The 22737-nt window shown below is 39.9% G+C and overlaps 1 protein-coding gene across 1 annotated transcript in view; it reads right to left on the reverse strand.

Moving 5' to 3' along the window:
* The window catches only part of LOC103124621 (carbonic anhydrase 13), a 47709-nt gene extending 25226 nt beyond the window's left edge, over window positions 1–22483 (reverse strand). The window contains exons 1-2 of the mRNA XM_016193543.2: window positions 22090–22483; window positions 8773–8970 (exon numbers count right to left, since the gene is read on the reverse strand). Coding sequence (XP_016049029.1) covers window positions 8773–8970; window positions 22090–22126 — 235 coding nt within the window. The 5' untranslated portion in view covers window positions 22127–22483. The remainder of the gene's footprint in view (window positions 1–8772; window positions 8971–22089) is intronic.
* Between the last annotated feature and the right edge of the window lie 254 nt (window positions 22484–22737).

The raw sequence follows: 22737 nt of genomic DNA on the forward strand, positions 1-22737 counted from the left end.
TGCGGGAGAATCTATAATGCAGATTTTCTTTAAAAATTTTATTTCTAAAATGGAAATATTGACAAGACCATAGGATAAGAGGGGTATAATTCCACATAATTTCCACCACCAGAACTTCCTAACCCATCCAACCCCACTCTCCTTGAAAGCTCTCCTATTCTTTATCCCTCTGAGAGTATGGACCCAGGATCATTATGGGGTGCAGAATGTGGAAAGTCTGGCTGCTGTAATTGCTTCCCCGCTGAACATGGCCGTTAGCAGGTCAATCCATACTCCCAGCCTGTCTCTCTGTTTCCCTATCTCTCTCTCTTCACTTTTAGAACACTGGGTTCACAATCTCCTTAGCGTGATATTTCACAAACTCTTTAACTTCAGCTTTCACGTCTATAACTTCAAGATAGTAATGCCACCTCTTTCTAATTAGAGTGTGAAAACCAAAAATTAAAAAAATTAAGGGAAGGGGTAGATATCATAATGTTTATGCAAAGAGACTCTCACGCCTGAGACTCCAAAGTCCCAAGTTCAGTCCCCCACAACCCCCGCACCACCATCAGCCAGAGCTGAGCAGTGCTCTGGTTAAATAAATAAATAAATAAATAAATGGGAGCCAGGCAGTGGTGCAGCAAGTTAAGCACACATGGCTTTCTGAAAGCCCAAGGACCAGCATCAGGATCCCGGTTTCAGCTCCAGGCTCCCCACCTTCAGGGGGTTCCCTTCATAGGTGGTGAAGCAGGTTTGCAGGTATCTGTCTTTCTTTCCTCCTCTCTGTTCTCCCCTCCTCTCTCGATTTCTCTCTGTCCTATCCAACAACAATGACAGCAATAACAACAACAACCATAAACAAGGGGAACAAAAGGGAAAAAATAAATAATAAAATAAATTCAAGTCTACCATGTTTTAAAAAAATAAGCACAAAGTATGTTATCAATACCTTACCATGCAGTTGATCTTTTGGATATATTACCACAATTTGATTTTTGTTATTATTAACCACAAAAATTGCAAAAGAACATCTTTTGTACTTGAATTCTATCTTCTTAGGTAGGCATGAAATATAAAACAAACTTAACTCACTTTTTAAACACTAATTATATCTTTGCAAATTTGGCAGAGTATGAATGATTACTTGCTTCAACAAATATAATTATTTTTTTGCCTCCAGGGTTATCGCTGGGGCTCAGTGCTTGCACTACAAAACCACTGCTCCTTTTCCCATTTTGTTGCCCTTGCTGTTGCGCTTGTTATTATTGTTGTCATAGCTGCTGTAGTTGTTGTTGGATAAGACAGAGAGAAATCCAGAGAGGAGGGGAAAACAGAGAGGAGGAGGGAAAGACAAACACCTGCACACCTGCTTCACCGCCTGCGAAGTGATCCCCTGCAGGTGGGGAGCTGGAGGCTCAAAGTGGGATTACGCAGGTCCTTACACTTTGCGCCATGTGAGCCTTAACCTGCTGCACTACTGCCCAGCTCCCACAAATATAATTGTTTAAATAACTACAATAAAATCAGATCAAGTAGACGGGAAAGCTTTTTAAAAAAGGAGTCCTTACAAAAGCTGGATAGGGGCAAGAGACTGTTATACTTTAATGATGGCTCTTTTGGCCACTACCCAGCCACCTCATTGTCCAAATTCTGGGATTCCCACTTAGACATGATGGGCCTATATCTCTAGCAGATCCCTCTCTCCACTGTCACTGGTCATCTCCATCAGGATCAGCATGGTGGACCCTTTTATGGGCCCCTCCAGGACCCTGCCTTCCATGTGGGTCAACATTGGTAGGGACTGCCCCATTCTCTGAAGGTAGGTTGGATCTACATACTCTGCCACTTGAGGAAGATGGTTCCTTCAACACTCGTTCCTTCAACAGCCTAGAATGTTCCTAGTTATGACTATGGAATGTAAGCTCAGACCTACAGGGATACAGAAGTTACACAGGCTCCTGTGCTGAATATGTGCCCCAGATCAAATCAGTGGGGATTACAGTTAACAATATTTGTATACTTTCCATAATTGGGAATTACTCTCTTCCCTGATACAGCTTTCTAGTCCTATTTCCAACTCTAACACCATCTTCCCAGAGAGTACCTTTGGCCCACCTGCTTGTTAGCTGTTGGGCAAAAATTAGTAAAGTCATGAGCCCTTGGAATATACCTAAAATAGAACTTCTTCCAAAATGGAGACCTCAACTCTCATTGGCTATAGTCTTGCCGTTAGATTCCTGATTATCAAACGATTTGTTCTGCTTTATATCTTAATGCTTCTTCAGCCACCAAGTTGCAGATGCTACCATGATGCCAAGCTGACTTCACTGGATGGATGACCTCACCAATGTGTCCTGGAGCCCCGCCTCTCCAGAACCCTGCCCCACTAGGGAAAGATAGAAACAGGCTGGAAGTATGGATCAACCTGCCAACACTCATGTGCAGCGGAAAAGCAATTACAGAAGCCAGACCTTCCACCTTCCGTACCCCTTAATGATCCTAAGTCCATGATCCCAGAGGATAAAGAACAGGAAAACTTCCAATGGAGGGGATGGGATACAGAACTCTGGTGGTGGGAATTGTGTGGAATTGTACCCCTCTTATCCTATGGTCTTGCTGATGATCATTACTAAATCAATTAAAAAAAAAAAGAAGTCCTAACTATTTCCTCTGAATTGATAATTATTGTGTTTGTTTGAAGAATATGGGGGAGGGGGCCAGGCAGTGGTGCACCCAGTTATGCGCACATAGTAATAGTGCTGGCACCCAACCCCATCGATAACCACGGAGGCAATAAATAAATACATAAATATGGAGGGATGAAGAATAAATTTCTTTAAAGAAGCAAAAGAAGAGCTTGGGTAGTAGTGCACCCAGTTGAACATGCATTTTACCATGCACAACAAGCAGGATTCAAACCCTCGTTGTCCACCCGCAGAGGGAAAGCTTCATAAGTGGTGAAGCAGTACTGCAGATCTCTCTCTTTTTCTCTCCCTCCTTTTCTCCCCTCCCCCCTCTCCATTTTTCTCTGTCCTACCAAATAAATAAATATTTTTTTTAAATAACTCACTCACTCAATTTAAAAAATTACATTAAAAAAAAAGAGGAAGAAGCAAAAGAGTTTATTATCACATAGTTTTCTACAAATAGCAAGAAAAGGTAAAAGAGAAAATATCTTCCTGGAACTATACTGTAAGGAAAAGAATGGTCTAAATTATACTTAGTCTATATTAACCAATATAACTAAATTAATTTTTCCCTTACTAGATTTGGCTTAGCTGAAGTTGAACATTAGAGACTACAAGTTAGTATTATGAATGTAATCATCAGACCTGTGAATAGTCCCAATTTAGCAACTAAATCATGTGATTTTTCAGAATTCACTTAAGCTAGTAAGGGCTTCTGCTTCTTTGTATTTGTATTTGTTTGTCTATTTTTAACTGGGTTATGGAATAAATATCCTTTAATTCTACAGTTTTGAGAATTTCCAAGAAGAAAAAATGTGAGCAAAAATATTAGAACTTTTTTGGAGATTTTGGGCATTCCTTTAGATCTAGTGGGATGTAGACTTCTTTACAATAAATACAGTCATTTTCAAAGTCCTCTTTAAAAAATGACAGAGAAAAAAAAACAGAGAAAAGAGAGGACCAATTACATTAAAACTGAAAGTTTGCTCTTCTGTTGCAAACAGAATAATTTTATTCTTCCTTGTTGCACCTAATATTCATGAGGTCAGAGACCACTTGGGTCCCTGAGGTACCTATCACCTAGCACAGTAACTATCAGAGGAGATGTGCAATAAATACTTGATGAATGAATGAATAAATGAACCATTTGATTTGTCTTTAGACAGTTTCAAAATGATTCACAGATAAAATAGTTTAAAGGCCACATTTTCCTAAGTGATCCAGACAGCATGGATGTGCCTACATTCCAAATAAGAAGGAAGCAACAACTCCACTGTCCTTTTTTCTTTTTTTATCTCATGGTTATATAAAAAGACCTTCACTGAGCCATAAAGTCATTCCTTCGCAGATTAGAAAGCCTGATTTTGAAAGAAGATGCCAACAATCTGGCTCAAAAGAAAGTGATACCAAAAAACACACATTGTTAGGGAACCATCCAAGAATAATGGTTGATCTCTGCAAAGTCTGCTCTGAATCCGGGGCTTAAAGCCAGATTAGCACAGCTCCACTTAGCTAAACAACAAAGATGGTATCACTCTTTATGTACCTAAACTCCACATTTGAGTACCTCAACCCAAATATCCAATCTGGTACTATAAGTGGAATAAATATCTAACTGTGAAGACTATACACTGGAGCATAGCTCTTCTTAAGAAATAGTGTGGGCAAAGGTGAGTCAAAAATTACTGTGGTTAATTTATCACTGACTTTGAGGTCGTCTACAAATAAACAGCTAAACTCTGAGATAAAATAAAGATGACAACATTTATTTTAATAAGAATGATTTAGACTTTTCAAGTGGAAGATTATTCAACTTACTTCCTAAAAGAGATGAATAAATAAATGCTATTGTCTCCATCCATGTTGATTTATTTTTTGGTCATTGTTGTTTCTTCATAAGTGAATTTTTTAAGATTTTAAAATTATTTATTTACTGAATAGAAACAGAAATTGGGAGGGAAGGAGAAGACACAGAATCACCCACAGCACTGCTTCACCATTTGTGAAGTTACCCCCTGCAGGTGGGACCATGGGTTTGAATCATGGTCCCTGTGAACTGTAATAAGTGTGCTTAACTAGGTGCCCCACCACCTGGCACCTCCATGTATGTGTAAAAAAAAAAGAGTAATAGTTTTTCTAAAATAATGTCTGGCATAATATTAGTCCAGTTATACTTGCATTAAGAACTTTCTTTAAAAAAAAGACAGAGAAGGGGAGAGGTAGCTTAATGGATATACAAAAGACTTCATGCCATGCGTCACCATAAGCCAGAGCTAAGCAGTGTTCTGGTAATAAATAAACACATACAAAATAAAGGATAAGAGAAAAATAGAACCTTTAAAAAACAAAGCAGATAGCCTCAGCTTGTTAGAACACCAACATGCATGCATGGTTGAAGGCCCAAAGCCCTCTGGGTTAATCCCTGATATCAACTCATGCCAGAGCTATACAGTGCTCTGCTGTTCTCTTTCATACTCTCTCTCTTTCTCTCTCTCTCTCTCTCTCTCTCTCTCTCCCTCCCTCCCTCTCTCTTTCTCTCCCACCTTCTTTCTCCAGTAAATAAAAAGTTAATTCTCATAATAGTAAATTAATTATTTTTTAAATAGCTTAGTAAAAGTCTTTGTCACGTATTATATGCTGCAAAGACCAACACTGTGGTAAAACTGGAAAAGAATGTTTTACTCTATTGTGTTATGCTATTGAATCTGATTTAAACTTGTTACTAATTTTCTAACCCTCTACAAATCTATACTGTGGTCAGCTGGCTGGTAACAAAAATCAGAAAAATGTTCATTTAAAAATCAGTGCGGGAGTCGGGCGGTAGCGCAGCGGGTTAAGCGCAGGTGGCGCAAAGCACAAGGACCGGCCTAAGGATCCCAGTTCGAACCCCGGCTCCCCACCTGCAGGGGAGTCGCTTCACAGGCGGTGAAGCAGGTTTGCAGGTGTCTATCTTTCTCTCCTCCTCTCTGTCTTCCCCTCCTCTCTCCATTTCTCTCTGTCCTATCCAACAATGACAACAACAATAATAATAACTACAACAATAAAACAACAAGGGCAACAAAAGGGAATAAATAAATAAAATAAAATAAAATAAAATAAAATCAGTTCATCTTCTGTTCATATATTTACTATTTACCTCACTAAGATACAGATTCCTTAAGGGAAAACTATTGGAGTCAAAGGGACAGCTACCATATGGAAGCTGCCATTGTACTGGGAGCAGTTCTGGTGCTATGGTGTCTCTTCCTCTCTGTCTCTCTCTTGTTCTGACTTTCTTTATTTGAAAAAAAAAAAAAAAAAGCTGCCCAAGATCAGGGAAATTGAGCAGGTGAGAAGAGGCTGTGGCTCCTCAAAAATAAATCGGGAGTCGGGCAGTAGCGCAGTGGATTAAGCACAGGTGGCTCAAAGTGCTAGGACCGGCATAAAGATCCGGGTTTGAGACCCTGGCTCCCCACCTTCAGGGGAGACGCTTCACAGGCGGTGAAGCAGGTCTGCAGGTGTCTATCTTTCTCTCTCCTTCTCTCTCTTTCTTTCCTCTCTCCATTTCTCTCTGTCCTATCTAACAACAACAATATCAATAGCAACAACAATAATAACCACAACAATGGTAAAACAACCAGGGTAACAGGGGAAAAAGTGTTCTCCAGAAACGGTGGGTTCGTGGTGTGGGCACCGAGTCCCAGCAGTAACCCTGAAGGCAGAAAAAAAAGGGGGGGAATAATAATAAAAATTTAAAAAAATCAGGAAGCAAACAGATAGCTCATCCAGAAAGGGCCCTGCTTTGCATACAGTGGCCCAGTTTTGAGTATCCCCCTCCCTCCCCCTGTAAACCACATGGAAGCATTACAGTTACCCAATACTTAGAACAGTTTTGGATCAATAAATATTATTATCATATAATAAAAAAGATTTAACCTCTAGAAACACTCATCCACCCACTTCAGTGTGTAAGGTTGCCACTAAAGTAACCCAAGAATCATTCCAGAGCATATTCTTTATTATTATTTTGAGGGAGGGGGAGAATGAAAGCTACAGAGAGGGAAAAGCACCACTCAGCTCTGGCTTACGGTGGTTCTGGGGACTGAACCTAGAACCTCTGAGTCTCATAAATGAAAGCCTACAGAATAGCCATTATGCTGGAGTCCGGCAGGGGTGCAGCGGGTTAAGCGCACGTGATGCAAAACGCTAGGACTGGCGTAAGGATGCCGGTTTGAGTCCCCGGCTCTCCAGCTGAAGGGGAGTAGCTTCACAGGCGGTGAAGCAGGTCTGTGAGTGTCTTTCTCTCCCCTTCTCTGTCTTCCCCTCCTCTCTCCATTTCTCTCTGTCCTATCCAACAACGACATCAATAACAACAACAATGAAAAACAGCAAGGTCAACAAAAGGGAATATATATATGAATAGTCATTATGCTATTTCCCCTGCCCCAACATAGTCTTAGGACAAGTGAAACCAATGTTGTTATATTTTAGTCATTTATGACAGACCTTTGAAGTAAAGCAAAGTGAGTGAACAGCACATTTGTGCTTTGCTTGGAATCTAGGAAAAGAAAGCCAAAGAGCACAGATCTGCTAGGATTATATCATGAGAGAGACCAAAGCCAAGAATGTTCCTAGTCACTGGGACTGCTATTCTTCTGTAGAGCTTTCTTTAATTCTGGCTTCTTTTGCTCTTAGCATGCAATAGCTAGTTACTCTCTCATCACTCACTCAACAGTCCTTGAGAGCTTACTGAGTGCAAGCAACTGTCTGTTACTGATTCTTCAATGATGAGCGAAAGAGTTTAAGGAGCAATGATCTTTACAGTGAAGGTAATACACTTAAAATAAAGTTCTATGGGGAGTCGGGCAGTAGTGCAGCGGGTTAAGTGCAGGTGGCACAAAGCGCAAGGACCAGCCTAAGGACCCCGGTTTGAGTCCCCGGCTCCCCACCTGTAGAGGAGTCTCTTCACAAGTGGTAAAGTAGGTCTGCAGGTGTCAATCTTTCTCTCCCCTTCTCTGTAGTCCCCTCCTCTCTCCATTTCTCTCTGTCCTATCCAACAACGTTGACAACAATAATAACTACAATAATAAAACAAGGGTAACAAAAGAGGATAAATAAATGTTTAAAAAAATAAAATAAAAAGTTCTATAATACAAAATTATTGCAGGTTGTCAATTCAGTTTTCTAGCTATCTTGGTTCCTTGGGGCAATAATACAACTCCAGTATTCCCCGTGTACTTTTCTGTTTTGACTTAATTTTTTAAAAATATTTATTTATTTATTTATTCCCTTTCATTGCCCTTGTTGTTTTATTGTAATATAAAGTAATATACAGTAAATAGGTGTTTCAGAAATGATCAATAAGTAAATATCTAGCAGTACCATAAACCAAAGCTGAGGATTGCTCTAATAAAAGTAATATAGAAATAAATTTTAAAAGAAAGGTAAGTACAGGGTGGTCTGGGAGGTGGTGCAGTGGATAAAAAGTTGGACTCTCAAGTATGAGGTCTGGAGTTCAAGCCCCAGCAGTACATGTATATCTGGTTATTTCTCTCTCTGCCTATCATTATTCACGTATAAATAAATTTTTTTAAATAATAAAGGGAGTATGGATCGACCTATCAATGCCCATGTTCATCGGAGAAGCAATTACAGAAGCCAGACCTTCCACCTTCTGCATCCCACAATGACCTTGGGTCAATACTCCCAGAGGGTTAAAGAACAGGAAAGCTATCAGGGGAGGGCATGGGATGCGGAGATCTGATGGTGGGAATGTGTGGAGCTGTACCCCTCTTATCCTATGGTTTTGTCAGTGTTTCCTTTCTATAAATAAATAAATAATAAGTACAGGGACCAGGCAATGGCACACATCATTAAGTGCACACATTGCAGTGTGCAAGGACCCGGGCTCAAGCCCCTGGCCCCCATCTTCATGGGGAAAGCTGCATGGGTGGTAAAGCAGGGAGGCAGGCGTTTCTCTGTCTCTTTTCGTCTCTTTATCTCTCCTCTCAATTTTTGTCTCTATCCAATAGTAAATAAATAAACAGATTTTTAATACAAAAATAAATAAAGATAAGTACAGTCCCACCAAAAGAAGAACAAGACGAATAAGAAAAAGGCAAACCTGATTTGTCCTCAGTGTCATCAAAATCAACGTTGAAGGAATGGCCACTATTACTGATGATTTTTGCTGAGCTTGCATCATACTTTATACTAAGAGGTCGGAGAGAAGAGTCATATTTCACTTCTTTGGTTTTAATCTCAATTGGAGATTGCTGATCCCCATCCGCAATAGGAAAAAATTGATTCCAATGAATTGGACCTTAAATATATAGAACCAAAAGAAAAAAAAAAACCAAATTAGTTATTTCATTCAACAAATAGACTCTGAGTTCATTGCACTCTGTCAGAGATCAAACAAAAAGACATAAAATGTTCATCCTCAGGACTTGAGCATATCTGTTTTTTGTTTGTTCACTCAGCAAACTAAAAACAATAGCACAAGGAGGCCGGGCGGTAGCAGTGGGTTAAGCGCAGATGGCGCAAAGCACAAGAACTGGCATAAGGATCCTGGTTCAAGCCCCTGGCTCCCCACCTGTGGGGGTGGGTCGCTTCACAAGCAGTGAAGCAGGTCGGCAAGTGTCTTTCTCAACCCTTTTCTGTCATCCCCTCCTCTCTCCATTTCTCTCTGTCTTATCCAACAACAATGACATCAATAACAACAACAACAGTAATAACCACAACAACATTAAACAATAAGGGCAACAAAAGGGGGAAAATGGTCTCCAGGAGCAGTGGATTCATAGTGCAGACACCGAGCCCCATCAATGACCCTTGAGGCAAACAAAAAAAAAAGAAAGAAAAAGACAATAGCATGATTCATCTTAGAAATTAATGAGATTCATTTTCAGCTCCAAGAATGAGCTGTCATGGCTCCAGAGGTCAAGTTTGTAGGCTGGAGGAATCTACACAGCTGAGAAATCTGTGTAGCAAAGAAAAGATATAGTTCTTTAAAAAATGCTAACTCTACTGCTTTCTTCTCTCCATTCATTGGTATCTTGAGGAGCAGCCAGGCTTCAATTCAATTACCTGTGGTTTTGCAAAGGATAAACCTAATGAAACACATAAAAAGTTCAAATAAAATAAGTCAAGTAAAATGACAGGACAGCACCGTGCAATCTATTATGAATAGTGTTGATTAACTCCAGAAGAGTCACATGGCAATTAATTTTTTCCCTAAATCTCAGTAAGTTCTTTGGTGGTATCTTGCCAATGAATGATACATTTAAATTCCAACAGAAGCAATAAGTGACACCCTGATCCTCTACTCTGAAAGTTAAAATTATATTAAGTTCCCAAAGCAGACATACATTTGGTAAGTTGATGTAAACCCACAAGATGGTCGCCCTTTTGTCTACCTTCTTCATTTCTCTGGGTGATTATATTCAAGTTCTGACTCCTGAAATCAACATCAAGGATTCAGCTTCAAATAAACACCAAGCTATTCGACAGATATGAGTTACTTTATAGGTTAGAGGCTCTTATTATCTCTACTGTGTCTGCACTTCACACAGCCACCACTAGGTAAGTAAAACACAGGGCCACCAAATAATTTCTGTAAAGCTCAAGTAGTTGTTAAAAGGGCACAGCATGTGCAGTAACATTTTATTACTAATACAAATGTTTTAAAAGAAGAAATATAGAATTAAATTTTAAGAAATGCAAATGTATAATAATCTGCAGCTTCAATCTCTATACTTAGTATGTTCATTATTATTCATTATGCATAAATTCATCCACATATATTTTAGATACAGAATATCCAAGTGTGAGAGATAACAATATACTTCACTTAAAAGTTATTCTCTTCAGACTGGGATTATAGATTGATCTGTCAATGCCCATGTTCAGTGGGGAAGCAATTACAGAAGCCAGACCTCCCACCTTCTGTACCCCACAATGATCCTGGGTCCATACTCCCAGAGGGATAAAGAATAGGAAAGCTATCAGGGGAGAGGATGGGATACAGAGTCCTGGTGGTAGATATTATGTGGAACTGTAGCTCTCTTAGCCTATGGTCTTGTCAATACTTGCATTTTATAAATTTAAAAAAAAGTTGTTCTCTTGGGGCTGGGTGGTGGAACAATTGATAAAGTACGCAAGTCACCATGTGCAAGGACCAGGGTTCAAGCCCTTGGTCCCCACTAGCAGAGGGAAAACTTAACAAGTGGTGGAGCAAGCTGCAGGTGTCTCTCCTCTCTCTATTTCTCTCTCTCCCTCACTTGCCCTATTTCTCTGTCTCTATCATAAAATAAAATTTTAAAGTTAAAAAAGGGTTATTCTCTTATGAATCTGACACTTTCTTTAAAGATCATTTTACTGGAGAAATGTTTTTTTAGAAGACAGGTGTAAAGTTTCATATCTCCTCTTGATAAATGAGGACACCACACCTTCCACCAACTTGTCACCTTTCTCCATCACACTGGCACTTTGGACTTAAAAGCAACTTGAACATCAAAAGTCCTTGCTTACAATTCGTTACAGAAAAGGAATTCCACTTCCTCTTCATGGAGTACGCATATTATCTTTTCAGTTCATATACAATCTAGTCCATTTTCATGTAGGCAAAAAAAAAAAAAAAATCTCTACCCAGCTACCACCAAGTATGAGCTGACCTAATGAGTATTCGAGTTCAAATATGCAGTGCAGATGTCACAACATGTTGTTGGCTTTCTTCCAGGCAGGTAAGCATTTGTTTCTCCTCCTCCTCACATCTTTACTCTCTACTTCCAGACTTTTACTATTTATAAAAGCTAAGGCAAGAAAAGGTAAAATTAAAATAGTACCACTTTGCATCAAGTACTTAATGGCTATTAATCGTTATGATAGATACATTCCCCTACCTATAAAACATTCTTTTTTTCTAAATTAACTTTATTTATTTATTGGATAGAGACAGCTAGAAATCAATATGGTAGGAGTAGATAGAAAGGCTAGAGACCTGCAACACTGCTTCACCACTTGTGAGGCTTTCCTTTTGCAGGTGGGGATTGGGGGTTCGAACACGGATCCTTGGTATTATAATATGTGCACCACCACCCAGCCCCCCCATAAAACATTCTTGTTGGCTTGTTTTTGTTTTGAAGATAGAGACAAAGAAGGCAGAGAAGCAGAGAGAGTGAAGGAGACCACCACTTTCCTTCAATGTGGTAGGGGCCAGGGGCCAATCTGGGTCACACAGATGGCAAAGCAGTGCACTGTCTACTGTAAACTATTTTGTCTGCCCCAAAACATCTTGTTTTAACCTCACTTAGACACAGTTACTAAGTAGAAAAACAAAGTGATTGTCCCAGTGATTCAGGAGCTTTTGAGTATCCATAGTGATGTATATTGACAGTTTTCAGCAACTGTGCTATGTCCTAACTAAACCAATAAAACCATAGAAGATAAAGATAGTAGAAGCTTTTGTGAAGATAGTACCCTCCTCCAGTGCCTTGACTTTTGATATTCCATTTTAACACTGCTACTATTCCAAGTTTCCTTTTCTTTGCTTATGCACTGCCTTTTTTTTTCCCCCAATGTAAAAACAGAAAAGACAGTATAACTTGCCCAGTCAGGACAGAACACATTTCTAAGATGGATTTAAATATATATATATATATATATATATATATATATATATAAAGAGAGAGAGAGAGAGAGAGAGACTTTCATTGAAGCCAGAACTGTCTAACAAATTAGAGTATTTAATACTCTATGATTAAGAATATCCTCTCGGGGGGTTCCCAGAAGATGGCGGACTGAGAAGCTGCTAGTGGCTGAGCTCTGACCACATCTCCTGGAAACGGTAGGATTGTCTGCCTTTAGTAGGCCAGCCAATAAGGGGTCCTAGCAGTGACACCAAGGAGGTGACTATAACTTAATTTGGGTTAAGAATTAGCATAGGAAAAAAATTTTTTTTCTTCCTTTTAATTTCTAAGCATACCTCCTTACCGGCCACGCCCCCCAACCAGTCTCTGGAGACCAGCTCCCAGCAGGATCTCCTGCTAGGAGCTCCTTTATTTTACCAAATTCCTGTCCCACCAGGGAATATCATTAATTCTAAGTCTATACCCTTCTGAAACCTCTGGCCTTTTTTCTTTCTAAGTAGCCAAAACCCCCCACCTCACCCCGCATAGCTAATTAAATAATTAAAAATAAATACATGTAAAAAACCCTTTCCTTTCACTGCCCTTTTATGACTGTTCTTTTTCTTATCTTTTTCTTTTTTCTCTCTCTCTTTATTTTTTTTTCTTTTTCTCATTATTGTCATCCTTTCTTCCTTAATCCTACAGCTTCCAAAGTCACAGCCCCCAGCCCCCACACCAACAGTGTGCTTTTTTGAATTCACTGATACACATTTGGGAATTTCCTTTCACTGCTCTTTAATTACAGCACTTTTTCTTATCTTTTCCCTTTTCTCTCTCTTGCCTCTTTTTTCTTTTTTATCTTGTCATACACTTCTTCCTTCTTCCTTGCCTTTCTGAATTTGTGAATTGTTTTGGGGAAGAAATCTGACTCAGAGTGGACTCTCTATGTGTGTATCTCTGCTCTAGTTCCCTATCCCCTCTTGTTACCCCTAGAATATACAGTGGATAGTAGATTTGCATAGCTGTCTATTCTTGCTATCCTTTCTTACTTTTCTCTTTCTTCACTGGGATTTTGTTACTATTTTTTCACGGACTGGAGAAATTGTTTGGCTAACTGGTAGTGATTAAACTGCTTCAATACTTGCTTCAGTTGCTACTGTAATTCCTGAGGTTGGTGAGTGCAATTGTCATAAAGGTATTTAGTACAGTGTTACTTGTACTCAAGATACAACAACTGAGGAACAACAGAGCATAAAAAAAAAAGAAACACATAAATCAAAAAAATGGGTAGATCAAAAACAAATAAAACTCCTACTCCAATGAATGAAGACAGGAGCCCAGAAGAAACTACAAATCAGCCAGAAGTAACCATAGATAAGAAAACTATGCAAGCAATAATAAACTTATTAATCACAGAAATGAAAACAACATTGGAGGAAAGGAATGGCAGTATTAGGGAAACAACAGTTGAGACACCCAAGGAAAATACTGATTATCCTGAGGCAATTAGAGAACTGAAAGCTGAAATAGCTGTAATGAAGAAAGAAGCTGAGGCAAGGGAAAGCAGACTAACAGAAGCAGAAAACAGAATTAGTCAGACAGAGGATGAGTTAGAGAAAACTAAGAAAGAGGTGAAATGGATTAAAAAGAGATTGAGAGACACTGAAAACAACAACAGAGACATATGGGATGATCTCAAAAGAAGTAACATTCGTATAATTGGCCTGCCAGAGGAAGAAAGAGAGGAAGGGGAAGCAAACATTCTAGAGGAAATAATAGAAGAAAACTTCCCAGACCTGAATAACAGAAAGGACATCAAGATTCAAGAGGCCCAGAGAGTACCAAACAGAATCAACCCAGACCTGAAGACACCAAGACACATCATAGTCACAATGAGAAGAAGTAAGGACAAAGAAAGGATCCTAAAGGCTGCAAGAGAGAAACAAAAAGTCACATAGAGGGGAAAACCCATAAGATTATCAGCAGACTTCTCCACTCAAACTCTAAAAGCCAGAAGGGAATAGCAAGATATCTATGGAGCCCTGAATGAAAAAGGGTTTCAACCAAGGATAATATATCCTGCTAGACTTTCATTCAAACTAGATGGAGGGATCAAAACCTTCTTAGACAAACAAAGGAGGCAACCATCACCAAGCCGGCCCTGAAAGAGGTTCTAAAAGACCTCTTATAAACAAGAACATCACTATAATACTTGCAATATATCAGAGCAAACAAAAATTTTTTTTTAACAATGGCACTACAATACATTAAATCCATAATATCAATAAACATCAATGGCTTAAACTCACCCATCAAAAGGCACAGGGTGGGGGTATGGATCAGAAAACATAACCCAACCATATGCTGCTTGCAAGAATCCCATCTGCCACAACAAGATAAACACAGACTTAAAGTGAAAGGATGGAAAACTATCATACAGGCTAACAGACCAGAAAAAAGGGCAGGAACAGCCATTCTCATCTTAGACACGATAGATTTTAAATTAAATAAAGTAATAAAAGATAGGCAAGGACATTACATAATGATTAGAGGATCAAGCAGCCAAGAAGACTTAACAATTATTAACATCTATGCACCCAATGAGGGACCATCTAAGTACATTAAGCACCTACTGAAAGAATTTCAAAAATACATCAATAGTAATACAATAATAGTGGGAGACTTCAATACCCCACTCTCACACTTAGACAGATCAACAAAGCAGAGAACCAATAAAGATACAAGAGAATTGAATGAAGAGATTGACAGACTAGACCTCTTGGACATTTTCAGACTCCTCCACCCCCAAAAAATGGAATACACCTTCTTTTCAAATCCACATAACACATACTCAAGGATAGACCACATGTTAGGCCACAAAGACAGCATCAATAAATTCAAGAGCATTTAAATCATCCCAAGTACCTTCTCAGACCACAGTGGAGTAAAACTAACATTTAACAACAAACAGAAAATTATTAAAAGTCACAGAATTTGGAAACTAAACAACATACTCCTTAAGAACCACTGGGTCAGAGACTCACTCAAGCAGGAAATTCAAAAGTTCCTGGAATCAAATGAAAATGAAGACACAGCCTATCAAAATATTTGGGACACAGCTAAAGCAGTACTGAGAGGGAAACTTATAGCCATACAATCACATATTAAACACCAAGAAGAAGCTCAAATGAACGACCTTACTGCACACCTGAAGGACATAGAGGAAGAGGAACAAAGGAACCCTAAAGCAACCAGAAGGACAGAAATCACTAAAGTTAGAGCAGAAATAAACAACATCGAAAATAAAAGAACCATACAAAAAATCAATGAAGCCAAATGTTGGTTCTTTGAAAGATTAAACAAAATTGACAAACCCCTAGCCAGACTCACCAAACAAAAAAGAGAGAAGACTCAAATTAATAGAATTGTTAACAATGGGGGAGATATCACAACTGACACCACAGAAATCCAGAGAATCCTGCAAAACTTCTATGAAGAACTATATACCACCAAGCTAGAGAATCTGGAAGAAATGGAACAATTCCTAGAAGCATATGCCCTTCCAAAAGTGAACCAAGAAGAACTACAAAATCTAAATGCACCAATCACAGACAAAAAAATTGAAACCGTTATTAAGAATCTCCCCAACAACAAAAGTCCTGGACCAGATGGCTTCACAAACGAATTCTACAAAACTTTCAGGAAACAGATATACCCGTATATCTTAAGCTTTTCCATAAGATTGAAGAAACAGGAATACTCCCTTCCACCTTCTATGAAGCCAAGATCACCCTGATACCAAAAGCTGATAGGGACAGAACAAAAAAGGAAAACTACAGACCAATATCGCTGATGAACATAGATGCCAAAATACTAAACAAGATCTTGGCCAACCGGATACAACAACATATCAAAAAGATTGTTCATCATGACCAAGTGGGATTCATCCCAGGAATGCAAGGTTGGTTCAACATCCGTAAGTCAGTCAATGTCATTCACCACATCGATAAAAGCAAAGCCAAAAACCACATGATTATCTCAATAGATGCAGAGAAAGCCTTTGACAAAATCCAACACCCATTCATGCTCAAAACTCTACAAAAAATGGGAATAGATGGGAAATTCCTCAAGATAGTGGAGGCTATATATAGCAAATCTACAGCCAAAATCATACTCAATGGACAGAAGCTGAAAGCATTCCCCCTCAGATCGGGGACTAGACAGGGCTGTCCACTGTCACCATTACTCTTCAACATAGTATTGGAAGTTCTTGCCATAGCAATCAGACAAGAGAAAGAAATCCAAGGAATACAGATTGGAAGGGAAGAAGTCAAGCTCTCACTCTTTGAAGATTGTATGATAGTATACATACAACGACCTACAGAATCCAGCAGAAAATTACTGGAAGTTATTAGGCAATATAGCAAGGTATCAGGCTACAAAATCAATGTACAAAAATCAGTGGCATTTCTTTATGCAAACACTAAATCTGAAGAAGAAGACATCCAGAAATCACTCCCATTTACTGTTTCAGCAAAATCAATCAAATACCTAGGAATAAAGTTGAACAAAGAAGTGAAAGACTTGTATGCTGGAAACTATGAGTCGCTACTCAAGGAAATAGAAACTGATACCAAGAAATGGAAAGATATCCCATGCTCATGGATTGGAAGGATAAATATCATCAAAATGAATATTCTCCCCAGAGCCATATACAAATTTAATGCAATACCCATCAAAGTTCCACCAAGATTCTTTAAGAGAATAGAATAAACACTATAATCATTTATCTGGAACCTGAAAACACCTAGAATTGCCAAAACCATCTTGAGGAAAAGAAACAGAAATGGAGGCATCACACTCCCAGACCTTAAACTATATTATAAAGCCATCATCATCAAAACAGCATGGTACTGGAACAAAAATAGGCACACAGACCAGTGGAACAGAATTGAAAGCCCAGAAATAAATCCCCACACCTATGGACATCTAATCTTTGATTAGGGGGCCCAAAGCATTAAATGGAAGAAGGAGGCTCTCTTCAATAAATGGTGCTGGGAAAACTGGGTTGTAACATGCAGAAGAATGAAATTGAACCACTTTATCTCACCAGAAAAAAAATCAACTCCAAATGGATCAAAGACCTAGATGTCAGACCAGAAACAATCAAATACTTAGAGGAAAACATTGGTAAAACACTTTCCCACCTACACCTCAAGGACATCTTTGATGAATCAAACCCAATTGCAAGGAAGACTAAAGCAGAAACAAACCAATGGGACTACATCAAATTGAAAAGTTCTGCACATCCAAAGAAACTATTAAACAAACAGAGAGACCCCTCACAGAATGGGAGATCTTCACATGCCATACATCAGACAAGAAACTAATCACCAAAATATATAAAGAGCTCAGCAAACTTAGCACCAAAAAAGCAAATGACCCCATCCAAAAATGGGCAGAGGATATGAACAAAACATTCACTACAGAGGAGATCCAAGAGGCTAACAAACATATGAAAAACTTCTCTAGGTCACTGATTGTCAGAGAAATGCAAATTAAGACAACACTAAGATACCACCTCACTCCTGTAAGAATGGCATACATCAAAAAGGACAGCAGCAACAAATGCTGGAGAGGATCTGGGGACAGAGGAACCCATTTACATTGCTGGTGGGAATGTAAATTGGTACAGCCTCTGTGGAGAGCAGTCTGGAAAACTCTCACAAGGCTAGACATGGATCTTCCATATGATCCAGTAATTCCTCTCCTGGGGTTATACCCCAAGGACTCCATAACACCCAACCAAAAAGAGGTGTATACTCCTATGTTCATAGCAGCACAATTCATAATAGCTAAAACCTGGAAGCAACCCAGGTGCCCAACAACAGATGAGTGGCTGAGAAAGCTGTGCTATATATACACAATGGAATACTATGCAGCTATCAAGAACAATGAACCCACCTTCTCTGACCCATCTTGGACAGAGCGAGAAGGAATTATGTTAAGTGAGCTAAGTCAGAAAGATAAAGATGAGTATGGGATGATCCCACTCATCAACAGAAGTTGAGTAAGAAGATCTGAAAGGGAAACTAAAAGCAGGACCTCACCAAATTGTAAGTAGGGCACCAAAGTAATAGCCCTGTGGTGAGGGGTAGACATGCAGCTTCCTGGGCCAGTGGGGGGTGGGAGTGGGTGGGAGGGATGGGTCACAGTCTTTTGGTGGTGGGAATGGTGTTTATGTACACTCCTAGCAAAATGTAAACATATAAATCAATAGTTAATTAATATGAGAGGGGGAAAATCAATTGTATGTCTCAACGTTTTTCAAAACACAAACTGAATCTTTTTAATATATAGGCTGTGTATTTGATATGCGTACTCTCTCAAAAGCCTAGACCAAGTAGATTATAAGCATCCAATAGCACAGCTATATACAAGATATTGGGTACTGTACAGCAAACCATAACAAAAGGACTTTTCAAAGTTAACCCAATTACCAAATAATGTGATGATAACATTAACTATCCATTGTCTTTTTGAACCCTAAGACAGCAGGAACCTCACATCTCCACTATAGAGCCCCTACTTCCTCCAGTCCTGGAACCCTTGGATAGGGCCCACTTTCCCGTATGCCTCTCCCCTTCCATATCAAATAATATTGCATCCGCCGACCACAACCTAACCAACGCAAGGATTGCCACCTCAACATGCTTCACCTCAGACTGTGTCCAGAGACTTCACGTGTGGAATGACAACCCTTCAGCTTCATTACTCGGGTGAGACCTTTCCTTTTATAATACACTCTAATTTCATCTCAGGTGGTTCTCTTTCTAACAAAGTCCCAAAACCTAGATATACACCAGTTTCTGTGAGAGAGAGCTTATGTTCACACGTATCCATAAACTACTGCAAAATATATACCTGGAAGCAGAAGTACACTAGAGTTTGCAGTGAGTACCTCCCTAACACTTCCTCTCCACTATTCCAAGCTTTGGGTCCATGATTGCTCAACAATTTGTTTGGCTTTGTATGTTAACTCTCTTTTCAATCACCAGATTCCAGATGCCATCAGGATGCTGGCCAGGCTTCCCTGGATTGAAGACCCCACCAATGTGTCCTGGAGCTCAGCTTCCCCAGAGACACACCCTACTAGGGAAAGAGAGAGGCAGAGTGGGAGCATGGACCGACCAGTCAACACCCATGTTCAGCGGGGAAGCAATTACAGAAGCCAGACCTTCTACCTTCTGCAACCCTCAATGACCCTTGATCCATGCTCCCAGAGGGATAGAGAATGGGAAAGATATTGGGGGAGGGGGGTGGGATATGGAGAATGGGTGGTGGGAATTGTGTGGAGTTGTACCCCTCCTACCCTATGGTTTTGTTAATTAATCCTTTCTTAAATAAAATTTTAGAAATTTAAAAAAAGAAAAGAATATCCTCTCCAGGGAGTCGGGCTGTAGCGCAGCGGGTTAAGCACAGGTGGCGCAAAGCACAAGGACCGGCATAAGGATCCCGGTTCGAACCCCGGCTCCCCACCTGCAGGGGAGTCACTTCACAGGCGGTGAAGCAGGTCTGCAGGTGTCTATCTTTCTCTCCTCCTCTCTGTCTTCCCCCTCCCCTCTCACAACAATGACATCAATAGTAACTACAACAATAAAACAACAAGGGCAACAAAAAGGAATAAATAAATATTTAAAAAGAATAACAGAAATCATACCAGTAGAATGAGAAATTAAAGTAATATGCTAGTTTTCCTACAAAAAATCAGAAATTAGTGAAATGTTACATTATCAATATTATCTCAGTCAAAAAAATAATTTACCTAACTTACACCTTTCCCTAAATGTTTTGCCTACTTTCATTTTATTTTATTTATTTGTATTTAATTTAATAAGATAGAGAGAAATTGAGAGGGGAGAGGAGATAGGAAGGGAGAAGGAAAAATACCTGCAGCACTGCTTCATCACTTGAAGCTTGCACACCTGCAGGTGGGGATCCCAGGCTTGAATCAAGGTCTTTGTACATTGTAATGTTATGTGCTCAACCAAGTGTGCCGACACCCAGCCCATCATTTTATTTTATTTTTATTTTAAATATTTATTTCTTTATAAGAGAGAACAGAATACTTCTAAGTGTTGGCACATGTAGTACCAAGGATTTACGTGAGCTGTTTCACCATACTCCTATTACCCCTTTTAAACTGGCAGGTTACTGTGAGAACTATAGTGGCTATCTTTGGAAGGTGGGAGAGTGGGGATATAGAACGTTGGTGGTGGGTGTGGTGTGAAACTATACACTGCACTGCAATAGTACATCTTGTGATCACTACTAATCTCAAATAAAAAAAAAAACAGGCAAGTTAATTGTAATCTCAAAAAGTCTGAATTTCAAGGAAAGCCTTTCTGCATCTTTATGAAAGTAAGCTTTCCAAAAAATAATCACCCTGCAATGTTCAATAATATGCATGTTAAAGAAAGTATTTTTTTTATTATTCACAGAGTTAGTTTTGACAGTAATTCACACTAAGGTTTTCTTGGTGTCACTCAACGATTATTTGAAATGATTATTTGTTAAGAAAGAAAGGAGGAAAGAGAGAGAAAGAAAGAAAGAGAGGGGAAGGAAGGAAGGAAAGAAAGAAGGAAGGAGCCAGGTGGTGGCACATCTGGTTGAGCACACATGTTACAAGGCACAAGGACCCAGGTTTGAGACTCCAGTCCCCACCTTGCCAGGGTAAGCTTTTCGAGTGGTAAAGCAAGGCTGCAAGTGTCTCTCTATCTCTCTCCCTCTGTATCTCCCCCTCCACTCTAGATTTCTGACTGTCTCTATCCAAGAAATAAAGATAACTAAAAATTTTAAAAAGAAAAATACATAGCTTAATGTAAACAGTGGTGTCCCTTTAATAATTTAGGATATGCAAAAAAGAAAAGTGTACATCTTACTGTTGGTACTGTCACCCTCTCCAATAAGTACCTTTTCACAAAGTCTCACACTTTCAGCAGTCTTGCTAACCCTCAGTCCCTGGAAGTTTGAGCGTGGAAGGTGAGGCAGAAAGAGTGGAGAAATAGTCCACAAACACAAGTTCACTTCCCTGGAAGCTGTGGAAAATAGCTGTTGGGAAATTTGCTGCGTTTTGACTGCCAAAAATGCAACTTAAATCTTCAGTGTTGCAATTCAAGTTATTAAGATTAAGATTTCTTAAATATATTTCAAGACTTTTCCATGACTTGTTTCCCCCTAAGCGAATAAGTAGCTCAAAAGGCTGAAAGTTAACGTGTTCTCAACTCATTAAAGTATGTCATTAAAGTATGTTAAGCTCCATATCTTTGACAGGTACCTATTACTGGGGAAAGTTCTCGACTTTTGCAATGAAAATGAATGGACACATATGAGGACTTTGGGGTTTGGGGATCTTGACTGGATTAGCACATATCCCCATTATCAACACCTGCCCAAAGAGTCTCTCTGTCTCTCTCCTTTTTCCTTCCTTTTTCTTTCTCTCTTTCTCTCTTTCTTCCTTTCTCTCCCTTCCTTCCTCTTTTTCTTTCTTTCTCTTTTCTTTTCTTTTCTTTTCTTTTCTTTTCTTTTCTTTTCTTTTCTTTTCTTTTCTTTTCTTTTCTTTCCACCGGCGGCTAAGGCTTCCCTCAGCTTCCTGCATTCGGCTCAGGGAAGGGCAGCTCATTTTAAACAGGAACCGAAAAGTTTCTCGCAAGTACAGAATCAGCAGCGAGTGATCTGCGGGTCCCGGAGATTGAATGGTCCCGCTTGGCCACCCCGCCGCCCCTCCGCTTTAGATCCAAGGAGGCGCTCACCATTGTGTTCTTCGTATCCCCAACTGAGCCTGGACATGGTCCTCCCGGGTGGCAGGCAGAGCAAGGTGTGACAGGACTCAGACGGGAGGGGAGGAGGGAAGCGAGCACGCGGGCTGGCGGGCAGCCTGCAACCAGCCTTGGGCGGGGACCGCCTGGCGCCTCTCCGCTGAAGCGGGAGCCCAGGAACCTCCGGAGCCCCAGGAACCCCAGGGCCCGTGCGTTCTCAGCGTCTCCCGCCAGGGGGCAGTGCCGTGAGAGGAGGTTGCTGTGGAGATGGGGTGAGTCCTGGGGGTTCCTGGTCTTCCTTCTTTAGTCTGACTGTGCTGATAAATAAGACCGGGCTTGATGTAGAGGCAAAGAGGGAGGCGGGAAGAATAGGAAGAGGGCTTCCAGAGGGGATTTCCTAACTTCTGCGAAGTAGTTACTACAGAGAGGAAAGTTTTGCTTAAGGGCGTACTGGGAATTAATGAGTCACTGAGCCTAGAGCTGCTTGTCTGGGAGGTGAGGCTACAGGGAAGTGGAAAGAGGTCGGTGGTGATTGGTAGTGGTTGTGATGATCACAAATCCAAAATAACAACAGTGGTAATAACCACACACACACACAGAAAAACCTAACCGTTGTTAGAGGCTTACCATGGACTCAGTGTA

Source organism: Erinaceus europaeus, chromosome 1, assembly GCF_950295315.1.
Source record: "Erinaceus europaeus chromosome 1, mEriEur2.1, whole genome shotgun sequence".
NCBI lineage: Eukaryota > Metazoa > Chordata > Mammalia > Eulipotyphla > Erinaceidae > Erinaceus > Erinaceus europaeus.